The following is a 14,603-nucleotide window of genomic DNA, read 5'->3' on the forward strand; positions in this document are numbered from 1 at the left end:
CATCTCCGACTGGTTCAACCACGGCCACCACTGCCTCCGTACTCCTCCGTCGCCGCCGATCGATGATCTCAGCGGGAAACGATCGTTGGACGCCGAGAAACCCTCGCCGGCGAAATCCGCGGGCGAGAGCTCATCTTGGACGGATCCTTCTCTTTCTTACAGTTATACTTCGTCAAAGAGAGGTATTTACTTGTTCCTCGATTTGTATTGGATGATTGCTTTGAGAATTAAGGTTAATTTGGGAGCAAGATTATTGCTTGTTAAGTACACAAAGGTAGCAAAATTTTTGAGCTTCCATTCACGATTGGGATGATTCTTTTTCTGTTGATTTCTTGAATAACGCAAACTTATCTTGGGAATAAATGAGACGTACAGTCAGGGGCGGAGCCATTAAGGGCTCAAAAGGGCCCTGCCGGCCGCGCCCCTACATTCAATACACACACACACTAAGTTTTATGCATGTGCAGTACACTTGGTTAAATATCATGATTGAGTATTTTTAAATTATTTACTTAGTAAAATTTGTTCGTCGGTTCCACTTTGATGGTTTGTTCAGTAATGTATCTAAACTTTAGCATTGTGGTTATTTATTTTCTTTAATGTTCGTTTAAATGAGTTACACCCAATTTAAATACTTATGTTCATAATCGAATTGAGTTATAATGTTACTTAGATCGACATGAAACCAAGCTTGATCTGAGAAAGTATAGTGTTGTAAAAGTAAAAAACACTTGAAAAATAACATTATAAAAGGAGGATGAATAATTAAAGCTAATAAGACGAGATGATTGATAAAAAGTGGGCTAAAACGACACAGAAGGGAATATGGAGTTTGTTCCTAGTCCTTGATAGACTTTAAAAAAAATCATAAATTAAAGATTAATGCTAACTCTAATATAGTTTTTATGATGAAAGAATCCACATAAGCATATAAAAGTACTTAAAAAGTTTATGAAAATTTCTTCAAAATATTCCTAGTTTACTCAAAAAATAAATTCTATAAAATATTCAGAAAATAGTATCTCTCATTCCTTATGTTTTATTTTTTATTGAGCCGACATCAATCCTTTTTCACATTTATCTTTTTTAATAAAATTAGATTACTTTTAGATGCTAAAAAGGGATAGTAAACGTTAAATTGGAAGTTAAAGTTATATATGTTAATGAAAAAATATGAAACTACTCTTTTCTTTGCTAAGCTTTAAAATTTTAGTCTTTTCTGTGATTTTGAATTTTTGAGGGTGTGTTTTGCAAATTTTAAAACTTTAAGAGTATTTTTTTAAATTTTAAAATTTTAAGATGGGTGCTTGCAATTTTTATATTTCATGTATTGGTAGTAAGTTTTCGAATGTCAGGATTTTCTTGCAACTCTAAAATTATAGGGTGTTTTTTACAATTATTAAAACTTTGGATCGTTTTTTTATAAAATTTAAATTTTTAGCGATCTGCTAATAATTTTTAGATTTGATATGTACTGGTTATAAGTTTTGATCTCAGATTTGTTTTTGTAATTTTTAACTTTTGAAGGAATTTTTTGCGGTTTTATAACTTTGAGGCTATTTTTTGCAACTTTTAAATTTTCAGGTGTCTCATGGTAATCCATTGAATTCATTTTTGTTGTTTGGAAGTTTTGAAATTTCAGAATTCTAAGGTTACTTTTTTATTATTTGAATTTTTGAGGATATTTCTATAATTTTTGAAACTTTAGGGGTATTAATTATAAATTTTAAATTCTTCGTAGGTTGCTGTTAATGTTCAGATTTCATGTTTGTTGTTTTAAGTTTTGAAACATCAGGATATTTTGTGTAAATTAAAATTTGAGGGTATTTCATGCAAATTCGGAAACTCTTTGGGATTTTTATAATATTTCATATATTATAGCATGTTAGTTCTTTACATTAACAAACTAATACCATGGAGTTATTTTATATATTTTATTAATCTTTTTTTTTTAAAATTATTGAGTTGTAGATAGTTCACATGGGATTAAGATAGGATATAATTATGATTATGATAGATTAAGATTTAAATAAAATATTCAAAATAGTGAAGGGTAATATTGACCATGAAAAGCTCTTTTCCAAACTTGTACTTATATATATACTAGTTTTTACACACGTGCAATGCACGTGATTTAATACCATGATTAAGTATTTTTGGCAGTTTGTGCTCATTTTTTTCTTTAAACTCTTATATCCCGATTATTTTTTTATGTTTGTTTAAATGGGATACACCCAATTTAAATTTTCATGTTGATATTTGAATTGACAAAAAACAAATATAATTTAAAAATAATTTGAATTTTCATATTATTTTTGACCGATATGAAACTAAGCTTTATTTGAGAAAGTATAGCATTGCAAAGTGAAAAATATTAAAATAGTGTTATACAAGGAAGGTGAATATTTAAAATTAATATGACAAAATGATTGATTTAAAGTATGTTAAAACGATGCAAAAGAGAATATGAAGTTTATTCCTAATCATTGATAGACTTCATAAAAAAATATAAATTAAAGATTAATGCTAACTCTAGTATACTTTTATATGATAAAAACATCCACATTAGAATATAAAAGTACTAAAAAAAATCATGAAACTCCCTTCTAAAGATTCCTAATTTCACTCAAAATAATTAAACTATTCTATAAAATATTCATAAAATATTCTTTTTATTTCTTCTATTTTAATTTTTTATTGAGTTAAGATCAATCCTTCTTCAGGTTTATCATTTATCATTTCTCGGACAATTCTAGAGTATTGTCTTCATCATCTACATCAATTGTGACATCAGGCTAATTTTGTATTTTTTATGCTATTATCTTTCCTAGGCTCGTTAATTTTTTATCATCTCATTTAACTTTACAAAGAAGTCAAATGTACTTATGATGTTCAACACAAACTGCTCAAAATATAGACTTTGATTTTTTTCTATTTCAATGAGAATAAATATTAATTTCATATATATAAAATTCTTTGTGTTCCTAATTTATTACTTAAATAAATTAGAAGCTATCTCTTTATTTTCCTCTAAAATGAATTCTTCTGATGTGCATCCAATAAGAATTTCTGTTATTTCAATAATATTACCTTTGCTCTATCCCTGTCATTTTCCATAAAGATCTAAACTAAATACCTGCATTATTCATTACCAATTTCTCTTAGATTATAATATTAATATTTAATTTGAAGAACACAGTATGGAATTTATGAATACTTACTAATTTTTCTTATGTCTTCCATGGAGATTTTTTCTTTGATTAGGATAAAGTTATTAAATTATTTTTTAATGTAACTCATTCAGTGCTTCATTAATAGATATGTCTTATGTTAATGCCAATTCAAGTGATTCATTGACGTTTTCTGAATTTTAGATTTATTTCCATCACTTTCCCATTTGCAATGGAAATAACTCAATTCTTTTAAAGTTATCTCTAAATATTCTAATAGTTTCTCCATATGTAATTCCTTGTATTCTTTTACCCTATAAATATTATTAACGTCAAAGATTAAAGTTTCTAAATTAAAATCAATTAATGCTAAGGTATAATATTATAGTGTTTTATCATTTCTATGGATTTAAACATCTATCAATTAATGTTACGAATGTATTTTGGCTACCCCAACTTATTACTAAAATTATATGAAATTACTTTAATTTATATAGTGCCGATAATTTTTAATCTATAATATTTTTAAAAATTTTATCCATTAACCGGATGTTTTTAATCAATTCTTATTGTTTTTGTTTACCAGTATCAACTTAGACTATTCTTAGATGCTGAAAATGGATAGTAAATCCCTAAATTAGAAATTTTAATATATATATATATATATATATATATGAAAAATACCAAACAATTACACTTTTCTTTGCCAAGTTTTAAAATTTTAGCCCATTTTTGTGGTTTTGAACTTTGAGGGTGTGATTTGTAATTTTTAAAATTTTGAAAGAGTTTTTTAAAAAATTTACTTTTAAGTTTGGTAGTTGTAAATTCTATGTTTCATGTGTTGGTGGTAATTTTTTAAATGTTAGTATATTTCTTGTAACTCTAAAATTTTGAGGGTGTCTTTTGTAATTATTAAAACTATAGATTAATTTTAAAAAATATTAAATTTCAGCGGTCTACCAATCGACGAATTTGATGTGTGCTAGTTAAAAATTTTGAAAATTTAGAGTTTTTTTACGATTTTTAAATTTTGAAGGAGTTTTTTGCTAGTTAAAAATTTTAAAAATTTAGAGTTTTTTTACGATTTTTAAAATTTGAAGGAGTTTTTTAAAAATTTTGAGGTTAATTTTGGCAAATTTTAATTTTTTAGGTGTCTAAAGGTAATATCTTGAATTCATCTTATTTTATTTATAAATTTTAGAATTTTAGGGTGGTTTTTTTTAATTTGAACTTTTGAAGGTGTTTTTATAATTTTTGAGATATTGAGGGTGTTAATTAAAAAAATTAAATTTAAATGTCAAAAATTTTAGGTGTATCATGGTAATCTCTTGAATTCATCTGTGTTGTTTGTAAGTTTTAAAATTTTAGAATTTTAATGTGCTTGTTTGTAATTTAAACTTTTGAGGGTGTTTCTATAATTTTTGAGACATTGAGGTGTTAACTGTAAATTTTAAATTCTTTGCAAACTGATGTTAATTTTTTAATTTCATGTTTTTTATTTTAAGTTTTGAGACATTAGGATGATTTTTATAATTTTGAACTTTTCAGGGTCTTTTCTGCAATTTTAAAACTTTTTATGGTTTTTTTGCAATACTTCATGTATTATAATATGTTATCTACTATATATATATATGAGAAATATGGGTATGTTTGGTAGTGATGTGTTACATCCCTATCCACTCACTACCCATGTGAATTTGTTCCCACATTTGAATGAGTGGAGGGGGATTTGACACCTCACTACCAGGCACAACTTTTTGTGCTTGGTACCAAACATACCCATATTTCTCTCTCTCGCTATATATATATATATATGGGTCTTTTGTTTCTATATTGGTCACTTAAATCTTTCATATTTTGAATTGGTCCCTCAAATCATAGGAAATCCTTTTAGGTCCCTTAATTCTTAACTTATTTTGAAATCAATCCCTCCAATCAAGAGTAAAGGTAGCAATTAAAGGGATTACAAAGTAAAGATCTATTGATGCGGATTGCTCCTCCAATTCTCATAATTCTTTTTTAATTTGATTTCTCCTCCAATAGCTATTTATATTTTTGGGTGGAGGGACTAATTCCAGAATATGCCAAATTAAAATTGGGAGACCTAATAGCAATTTCATGATTTGAGGGACTAATTTCAAAAGATGAAAGGTATAAGCGACTAACATGGTGGTTCGATTATGGAAAGATTTATCGAAAGAGGTCGAATATCTTTTATTCTTGTGGATAAGGGTTTCACTATTTTTTGGACTCTCCTTGTCGAAATTCTTGGCTCCGCTACTGCATATAGTGACCATAATTTGTTGTTTAAGCAAGCAATTGTAAAGACTAGGGGGTTTATGCTGAAAGTTGACATCATATGTTCAAGGACAAAATCTTGATTTGTACAACGTTTTGATAATTTAGGTTCATCCGGAGTAAGATTGTTTGATAAGAACACAAATTTAGCAACATTTTTAAGCTTCCATGATCGATCATGACGATTGTTTATCTGGTAGTTATGATCAGTATGTTAAATAATACAGAAACAGAAAGTTCCGAATTTTATGTAGAACACCCATCTGTTGGTTTCTTGAAAATATCAAATTTATATTGGGAGGAAATGAAAGATATAGTGAGCAGAAATGTGTTGTTTTGGGCTTTCAGCAAACAATAGGAAAGATTAAAGAGCATTAGTTTACTGGTAGACTTACACAGTTACAGTAGGGCTTGAACATTTGAGCTGATCTCTATGCACAAGGTCTTGGTTCAGTATCTCCAAGCTCTAGCACTGACCTGGATTTCTCTTGGGTGTTAAATTTCTGTGCCAATATTGACCCGCTTGTCTTCAGATCAGTGTAAATTGATGAGCACTTGGGATGACGATTCAAAGTAATAACTCAATTTGAGAAATATTTAGGTTAGCTTATGTAATCTATTTTGCATATAAATGTCATGGCTTCATAGGATTTGAAGATCAACTGCAGTAGCAGGTTCTTGAGGTCCACCCTTATCCTAATTTAGTGGCTGATGTCAATTGAATCAACCTTTTAAAGTCTTGATCAGAGGACTGTTGTGAAATGTGGGGACACTCGTCATTAATTGCAATTTGCAAGATCCTGTCAAGATTGCATTGAGGGATTTGGCTCTGTTTTATCCCAGTGATGCCTTGCTGTGTATGTTGGTAAAATATCAGCATCTTCATCGCGGAGATGTTGATGCTGCCTCCCGTGGAAATAGGCACCATGCTAGAAGCAACTTGGATACAGCTATATATTTCCCTTCTTGTTCTTCAATTTATCACCATGTCCATTCATATAAATGCAATTTTCTTTTTCCATTTTTGACGAGAATGTCAATGTAAAATGGTGCTTTTTGAATCCTACCTTATTGCTAGAATTGGCCAAGATTTTTCATATACGCAGTTGGCATTTTCTTTCTCTTTGCATTTTTCTTCTATTTTCGCTTGATTTTAATTTCTGTGAGTCGTTATTTTAACTTCTTATCTGTTCTGTAAAGACTGCATTCTGTTCTATTTGCAAATTTTTTTGCCAGTATACTGTCACTTAGAATGGTTGCAATATCAGATGTACAATTCCAAAAAGTGCAGTAGAAATACGCATCCATCATAAAGATGTAATCAGTGTGCTTCACAATGGAGTCTTGTACTGGACAATGATGTTATACTATGTACTCTGCATGCATCAGTTCACATATTCATGCTCACACGAGGAAGTTTCTGTCCTTCCCTTGTATTCTGATATCCTTGAACACTGAGTAAGCCTCACCCTGCTGTTCTTTTTACCTCCATTACGATAGATCTTTCTGAGAACATGTGTTTTGCATTCCCTAACATTATCAACAACGTGCTTTTCTGGCTATTCTCCTTGTTTTTTTATAGATAATTAAGCAAGTCCTCATAAACTTACTTTTTAAAGTAGGCTACAATCCAGTTCTGGGAAGTCCTGGTTAGCGGCAAAAGCTTTTTCAATGAAATGATTTTATGATCCTCGTGTTCTTTGTAGATCAATCATCATTTTTTTCCTTTGTCTGTGTTATGTTGTTGTAGAAGTTGCTGAAAGTTCTTTGGAAAATAGAGATTCTTATGGTCCTTGGCATGGAAAGCATGTCGATTTCTCAGCAAGACCAGTTAACACCAGATCAGATTCCTCAGCTTGGAGAGATGAGCTCGCAACAGCTTATGAGGTCAAGGCTAGGGACTCCTGCAACAATGGGATGTCCTACTTTCAGTTATCCACAGATCCTATTCTTTGTTATCCACCTACAACATGTTCCTCGTCTGCCAATGGATTCACTCCAGAGACTAGTTCTCAATTGCATTTTTTACCAAGAAACAGTTATTCGACTACTCACAAGGAGAATTTGTTAGATAACATCGATGACAATTTTTTTAACCATAAGTTGGGCAACAAGAAGGTGCTTGGCATGGATCAATATTCCGACAGTAAAGAGGTTCATGCGAAGGATGGTAAAGCAGATAACAACATGAAAGGACCTACCTGGAATTTCTCAATGGATAAAACATGCTCATCGTTAGGAAATGAAGTAACAAGCGTGAATTCATTGGGCTATTCAACAGAGGTGACAAATGAATTTGGAACTAAACAGTTGAACTTTATGGAGTCAATTGCATCTTCATCCAGGCCTAAAAATTCCTTGCAAATTTCTTCAGAAATACTTGATGAGCCCAATCTTACTGTAGATTCACCATGTTGGAAAGGAGCCTCCATGTCTCAAAAGTATTCGTTTGGAAGTGAAGTGAAGGATTCAGGAAAAGGTTCTCAAGGGTTGAATGGAAATGGGAATCAATTAAGTCAGTTAACTGCCATTTCATCACCTGAGCGTCCTTTGTTGGAGATTGAAGGAGCTAATGCGGAGACAGTTGTTACTGATGCCACTCAAGATAAACCATCCAGCCCAAATCTTTATTCTGAAGATCATATCAGGAGTTTATCAGAAACCAGACCTGATCTTGTCTCGGCTGCCAAATCAATAGATACAGGACTTCTTCTTCAGGCAATGCATAGCTTATCTGAAGTGCTTTTGTCATCGTCTTACAGTGGTGGTGTCGAATGGAAGGAATGTGATCATGAGCTTGTCCGGTCTGTAATTAACAATCTCGAAGCTTTCACCAGTAGGAACAGAAAGGTACATTGTTTTAAAAGTCTACCATGCTCTTTATAATTCAGTACTAATTTGCAACTGCTGGTCATAACTAGTCTGCCCAGCTTCAAGGAAAGCTGTTTGGCATCAATCTGGTTTCAGAAACTTTGACAGAAAAGCTTTTCACATGCTATTTATCTACTGATTCATAGAACCTGTTAAACCATAGAACACTTTTACACTTAATCTTGGGAGTAAGTTTTCTCAAGCATTATTGTTTTGACCATGATACACAAATCTTTGTGCTGGCTGTCGCATCTTTCCTGTCGAAGTGATATAATTAATTAGGTACTGGATTTCATGGAAAAGAATTAGGGCTATGTCCTATTGTTAAAGCCGGGAAAGGGACTAGAGCCTTATCTAAGGCCTCATGAAAATTGAGCCTTCTGGCACCAGCCCTTAATCTTTCCTAAGATATGTAGATTTTTGTACATACGATTGGAGTTTTCAACCTCTATTGTTCAGTATTGTATTATCCATTTGAAAGACTATTCTTTCTTATTTCATTTGTTGAATGGCTTTGTCCTTTGGGGTTTATTAAGGTATTTTTATACACCAGATAACTTTTACTAGGCATGTTACATGTGGGAAGTTTAACCGTTGAGGGTCATGACATATTCCTTTTTTAGAAATATCTTTCTCCGCTGAGAGGATTCTCCCTGCCTGCATAATGTCCTAGATCCATGCTTTCAAGGATCAAATATTACAATTGCATGAGGTGATATTAGCTCCAAGCTTTTTTTTAAATTGTCCAGTTGTTTGTTACTGAAGTCTTCTTCTGAGGGCAGTCCTAAATGTAGTTCCCATGCTAATGATACTCTCAGGTTTCAGTTTCAAAATCTAATGATACTCCCAAGAAACCAACCAACACAAGTTCTGAAGAAAAAAACCAGGGGAAGAAAATTGAGAAGGTTGACATAGGATCTAACAGAATAACTGAGGTATTGTCAGTACTTCATTAAATTTTCAGTAATTCCCATTAAATTTTGCAACTCTCTTACGATAGTTTTATAATTTGTTTGCTTTATAAAGCAGGTAACCATGGAAGATCTGGAGAATGACATCTTTGCTAAGAAGGAAGAAAACCCTCAGGTAGTATTATATAAAAATCTATGGATGCAGGCAGAAACTGCATTGTGTTCGATGAAGTACGAACTTCAACTTGCACGCATGACACTTGAGATGGAGAAGAACGACTATGAGACAGAAGGTGAATTTGAAGGAACTAATTTGATAACTTCCCAGATTATTTTAGTTTTTCAATTATCTTGTTAGTTGAAACCTATTGTGATCATTTCAGAAAAGGACCCCGTACAACTGATGAAATCACCAGTGTTCATGACCCCAATGCACAGTGGCACGTCCTACTCTGTGGAGAACGATGGAGGTAAAAGCAGTGAGCCAAAACAAAAAGAGCAGCAAACAAGCAGGGATGATAGAATCGAAGACTCCGTTCTGGCTAGACTAGAAATTATACAAGGTCGTCATTCAAATCAGAAAACGTTAGCGTAGAGGACCAGGTGAGAAAACGCAGAAGAAACCTAATGCGGTTTGTATTGGGATATTCCCTCAGTGTGTACATATATCCTGAAAACAGCGAGTAACCACGAAATAAAAAGCTCTACATCTTGTGAGGAAAGTTTTATGGCTTATTCAAATGTAAATAGTCCTCATCTGATGTATGCACAAATGAATTTACAAATTTGAGTACTGTTTGACAGGATGTTTGGGGGAGCTTTTTTTTTTCCTTGTCAAACTGGCTTTTAAGCTAGCTTTTCCATATCTACTTGTTTGGTAAACTATCAAATAAGTTAGCTTATTTTTTTGTCAATGCTTTAAATTGGAGTCTGCATGAGGTTTTCTTTGTTGCAGATCTTAGTATATGTTCTCATGCAGTTATATATGCATGAAAAGACCATGTGGTATTTTGGCGCACATATATTTAGGACTTTAGAGCTATAGTAATATGATCTTCGTTCTGGCCTACAAGTGCCTGAAGTTTGCCCACAAATATTTTCTATATGAACTTAGCAGGCGAGGTATGAACCTGGACACGTACCGTCAAGTCAAGTATTGTATTTGGATCATTTTACGCTCAACAGTATATTCGCTATGTAATACTTGTTTGCTAAAAGCTCCTCAGGTACTTGCACGGTCAGAAATCATGTATATTTGTTCCAAGGGTGGTTGGCTCATAGTATAGGTTCGTCAGTTTTCTCCACATCCGGCTTCTTTGTTCTCTTCTAAACTGATACGCATCTAAACTGATACGCGATATAAGAGGCATGATACACAACATTTCAAGTAAGGACATGGATGTTTTCTGGATCATGCATAGTATTTCAAACCGCGCTATGTTGATCACGCATGTAATTCCCAAATCCTATCAATTGTGCTATGCAGATTGAATATTCTCTCGTTAAAAGATCGTCATTTCGTTCCGATCATATGAATCAGATAACAGCAAATAAAAGCCCACCAAACCTTTCTCAACTCGGCTTTCAACAAGCAAAACCAAACTTCTAGTTCAATGTATACATTTACTACCTTACACTCACACCACTGAGAACAAAGTCTTTTATCTCAAATTTTTGGGATTGACTGCACAACTCTTATTTATTGCCATACACATGTTAGTCCTAACCAAAATAAGCAATTAACAACCCTACAATCCTTACCTTATCTCTCCCTTTATCCCAACTAATCACCCCAATCTTCCCCATTTTCGCCATTGCCTCATCGAACTTCCTCTTCCAAACCCTACCGGGTTCTCCCCAACCCCGACTCAACCCCCTCCCTAACCCTCACCCGAGTTGCTCAATTCAACCCGAGACTTTGATCGGAGGTGACAAGGTCATGGGTGTTGAGAATGTCGTGGTAGTAGCTTGTGTCAAACTTTCTAGGGGGTTGAGGGTCCATTAGGACCACAATGCTAGTGTTATTTTTGGATTTCGGGCGGTTGGCGATTGAGAGTTGATGCATAGCATGGTTGAGTTGAAGCTGTAGCCTCTTTTGCGAAATGATGTGCAGTGGGAGCGGCCAATTGTACGTGCTCCTGTGTAGTCAAAAGTTTAACATACATTACTGAAAGAACATGGAATCCAAAAATATGTATAACAGTATAAGCAGATGGATAGAACAAATACCATATCAGCAACAGCAACAAAGTCACCGGTTTTCTCAGTCGCTCCTTTTTCCCCCCAGCTTTTTGTTGGCAGGAATACAAAAAATAACAAAGAATATTACACCAGCCAAAAAGATTATGAGGGGAAAAGAGATAAATATTGTAAAGTTACAACCCTCAAAGCTTACAAAAGTGATGCCCAAACATAGAGTAAACAAAAGAAAAGCTAGAAAGGAAAATAAAGCTTAAACTTATCATACAAAATGGAACAGAGACTATACTTTTGAGAAGAATAAATTAGATTCTTTCCATGCATTGCCTAAAGCTTGTCAGTTCCAGAACAAATAGAATGAAGCTCGTTCAAACATAAAACAACGTTAAAAGAATTACATCAATGAGCAACATAGCAATTGGCCAGCTCACAAGAATTGACTATAATGCAATATAAACGTACCCATCAATTACCCAAAATCGATTTCATTGTTTCTTAGTTTGATTACTTTTCTTGTCATTGTTACTATCAGGATAGCATCTACTGAGAAGCTCCAGGAGAAGAACAGCAGCAGAGTCTTTAGCTTTCTTCACACTGGGCATCGACTCTCCTATGCACTCATCGGTCCAACCTCGGTCTGTAGTATTAACTCGAACAGCATAAACAAATCTCTTCGCGTGAGCAGGACCTCCTTCATTAACACACCGATATTGAGGCATTGGCCATTGTTTCCTCAAGCAAATATCATTGAGAGCTTGCCTCGTGAAAATAAGATTGCTTTTCTTATCCCCGTTACTAGTTTCATCTTTAGAAGATGCAATCTCCATCTCTTTCTCCTTTTCCATTTCCTTTTCTTTTAAGGCTAAGAGCGCATTTCTTGCGGCTAATTTCTGGGCCATTTTCTTCTGTGGGTTTTGAGCGACCCCGATTTGTACTCCATCGACAAAAACTTCTACAGTTGCCACATTTCCTGCACGTGTGGCTTTGTATTCTAAGCCCTCGGCTTGTTGCTGACATCTCTCTTGGAGTTCTCTTACGGGGTGCATGGGAAGAGTCTCTGGGGTCACCATCGGATGTAGCAAAGGTTGAAAGACCTAATCAAGAGAAAAAAAATTCATCATGATTGAGATCAGTTTTATAATTGTTTGGGATAAAATTGCATATAGACCCCTGTTGTTTGAACTAATGACCCCTGTAGTAAATTGTTCCGCACAGACGCCGAGTTAAATTCTTTTGACTCTTTCACCCTTGGTGAAATTTTGGCAGATATTCCGCAGGTGAAATTAGTAAAAGTGTACGAGGGTAAACGAGTAACCTAGGGGTGTCTATCTGCAACAATAAAACTACAGGGGTAGTCAGTTGAAAACAGTGATACTGCAGGGAGTCTTATGTGCAATTAATAGCAGTTGTTCTCCGTATTATGATCTAGATGGGAAATTACCTGCCAGACTACTGAAGTGTCTCGTCCATTGTCAAGGAAAATGGCACCAGCAATGGATTCCACGATGTCACCAAGAACCTTGGGAGCCTTGCAGTCCCCAAGACCAAAAGAATTGAACCCTGGTTTCAGTAGCTCCTCTTGAACATCCTTCACGAATTCTCGGATCTATCAACATAGAATGAGATGTTATCCGGAGGAATAATAATGACAGCTGCGATAAGCTGATACTTTTCTTATTCATATGTAAATGTAACGAAAGTGCAAATGTAGTCTGATACGTAAGGCATGGACTCATTGCATCTGTTCCATTTATTTAGGTTATGTAACTTTCTACGTTTAACCAATGTGTACAACATGTGATCTGTTGACACGGATACAAAAATCTTGAAAAATAAGGATCCCATATCATTTTTAAAATATATAAATATGACATCTTCTACCTATATATAAAGATGAAAACTAAACGATGCAGAACTGAAATTGCTAATATTATGATATAGTTAAGATACAACCATTAAGGCGCCGATCCTCTGTCACAATACAAGTTTCCATTCCTCAAAATAACAACTTGATCAGGTGCGATCATTTGAACATTTAAAAACTGAGGGCATTAGGAACTTCTGAATTCTACAGGCTAGAGAAATTTAGATTTAGAGAGAGGCTTAAGTTGGTTAACCTAGTTGCCCTTTCTAGAAGGGCTAAGAAAATAAATTTCAAAAATCTGTTGAGGGAAATCATCAAGTTATTCATGCATGGTGGCTGCAGGAAGGACTATCAGCATGCTGTATGTCCATGCAAGCAGATAGATTATCCATTAGCCCTTAGAGAGGAAGTTTAGTTAACCTATCAGATTAAGGAGTTTAACTTTTCTTAACCCATTTAGATGCTATGTTATCCTTGGGCTAAATTGGTCTTTGGTAAGTCAAGACAGAATTTATCATCCTTTAATTTATATACTGTCCTTGGTTTTTGACATGTTAGGAAGGGCAAAGGAAAATTTCTGAAGGATATAAACCATATCAAAGATGGCCAGACTTCATCAAAGCAATTATTTGAATCTTCAAGGCTGCAAATATGAGACATCAAAGCAAAACTCAATGTAAAAGAGAGAAATAATATCCTAACCTGTGCTTCAAGGGCACTTGAACCATGTCGAAGGTGAACATGCAGTTTGTTCTTAACAGCAACCCTAGCAAAGTTTTCATTGTTAACGGCAGCCAGCCGCTCTCAGGTCAGTCAGTCTCCCAGGAGGCAAATTGGTGTATGTGAAAAATAAATGCCTTGTTATGAGATGATCCAAGACAGCATCACCAACAAATTCCAGTCGTTGATAACATGAAACCCCAGAAGAGGGCCTTGAAGCATGAGTTATTGCTTCAACCAGCAGGCCCCTGTCTTTGAACTTCACATTCAGGGCACCTTCCAGCACCTCAAAGTCAATACTCCTCATTATGCTCTCAGGTACATCATGAGGCTTCATATCTTCCAGCTCTCCAGGATCAAAATCCACCTGAATCCCAATCCACCTCATAAGGTGGTTAGCAGCATTCTTCCCCCCTTCTACATAATATACCCCAATTAGAGCCTCCACGACATCAGCTAGTGTTTTGCTCGAGAGAACTCGATAGCAGCTCGAGTCAGCCTCAAGTTCACCATCCTCCTTTAGATCATCATAATCATAATCATCAACTCCCTTACTTGTTTCTACATTTG

General features: G+C 34.1%; 2 protein-coding genes across 2 annotated transcripts in view; one reads left to right on the forward strand and one right to left on the reverse strand.

Moving 5' to 3' along the window:
• LOC109825787 lies at window positions 7-10,158 on the forward strand. The gene is made up of 5 exons (XM_020392681.1): window positions 7-182; window positions 7,219-8,318; window positions 9,158-9,274; window positions 9,369-9,543; window positions 9,634-10,158. Exons 2-5 carry the CDS (start codon window positions 7,386-7,388, stop codon window positions 9,843-9,845), a joined length of 1,437 nt encoding a protein of 478 aa, XP_020248270.1. The 5' UTR covers window positions 7-182; window positions 7,219-7,385; the 3' UTR covers window positions 9,846-10,158.
• The window catches only part of LOC109825437 (endoribonuclease Dicer homolog 1-like), an 18,757-nt gene continuing 15,892 nt past the window's right edge, over window positions 11,739-14,603 (reverse strand). The window contains 4 exon segments of the mRNA XM_020392291.1: window positions 11,739-12,543; window positions 12,891-13,055; window positions 14,016-14,108; window positions 14,110-14,603. The exon segment at window positions 14,110-14,603 is cut by the window's right edge and continues 316 nt beyond it. Of these exon segments, the coding sequence (XP_020247880.1) occupies window positions 11,935-12,543; window positions 12,891-13,055; window positions 14,016-14,108; window positions 14,110-14,603 (1,361 nt within the window). The 3' untranslated portion in view covers window positions 11,739-11,934.

Source organism: Asparagus officinalis, chromosome 10, assembly GCF_001876935.1.
Source record: "Asparagus officinalis chromosome 10, Aspof.V1, whole genome shotgun sequence".
NCBI classification, from domain to species: domain Eukaryota; kingdom Viridiplantae; phylum Streptophyta; class Magnoliopsida; order Asparagales; family Asparagaceae; genus Asparagus; species Asparagus officinalis.

What these genes read in the sequence shown, in the direction of transcription:
- LOC109825787 (XM_020392681.1), top strand. Translation starts at nt 7,386, where the DNA reads ATGTCCTACTTTCAGTTATCCACAGATCCTATTCTTTGTTATCCACCT. An exon ending in TCACCAGTAGGAACAGAAAG is followed by an intron (nt 8,319 to 9,157) that starts GTACATTGTTTT and finishes TGATACTCTCAG; the next exon opens with GTTTCAGTTTCAAAATCTAA. An exon ending in GATCTAACAGAATAACTGAG is followed by an intron (nt 9,275 to 9,368) that starts GTATTGTCAGTA and finishes TTTATAAAGCAG; the next exon opens with GTAACCATGGAAGATCTGGA.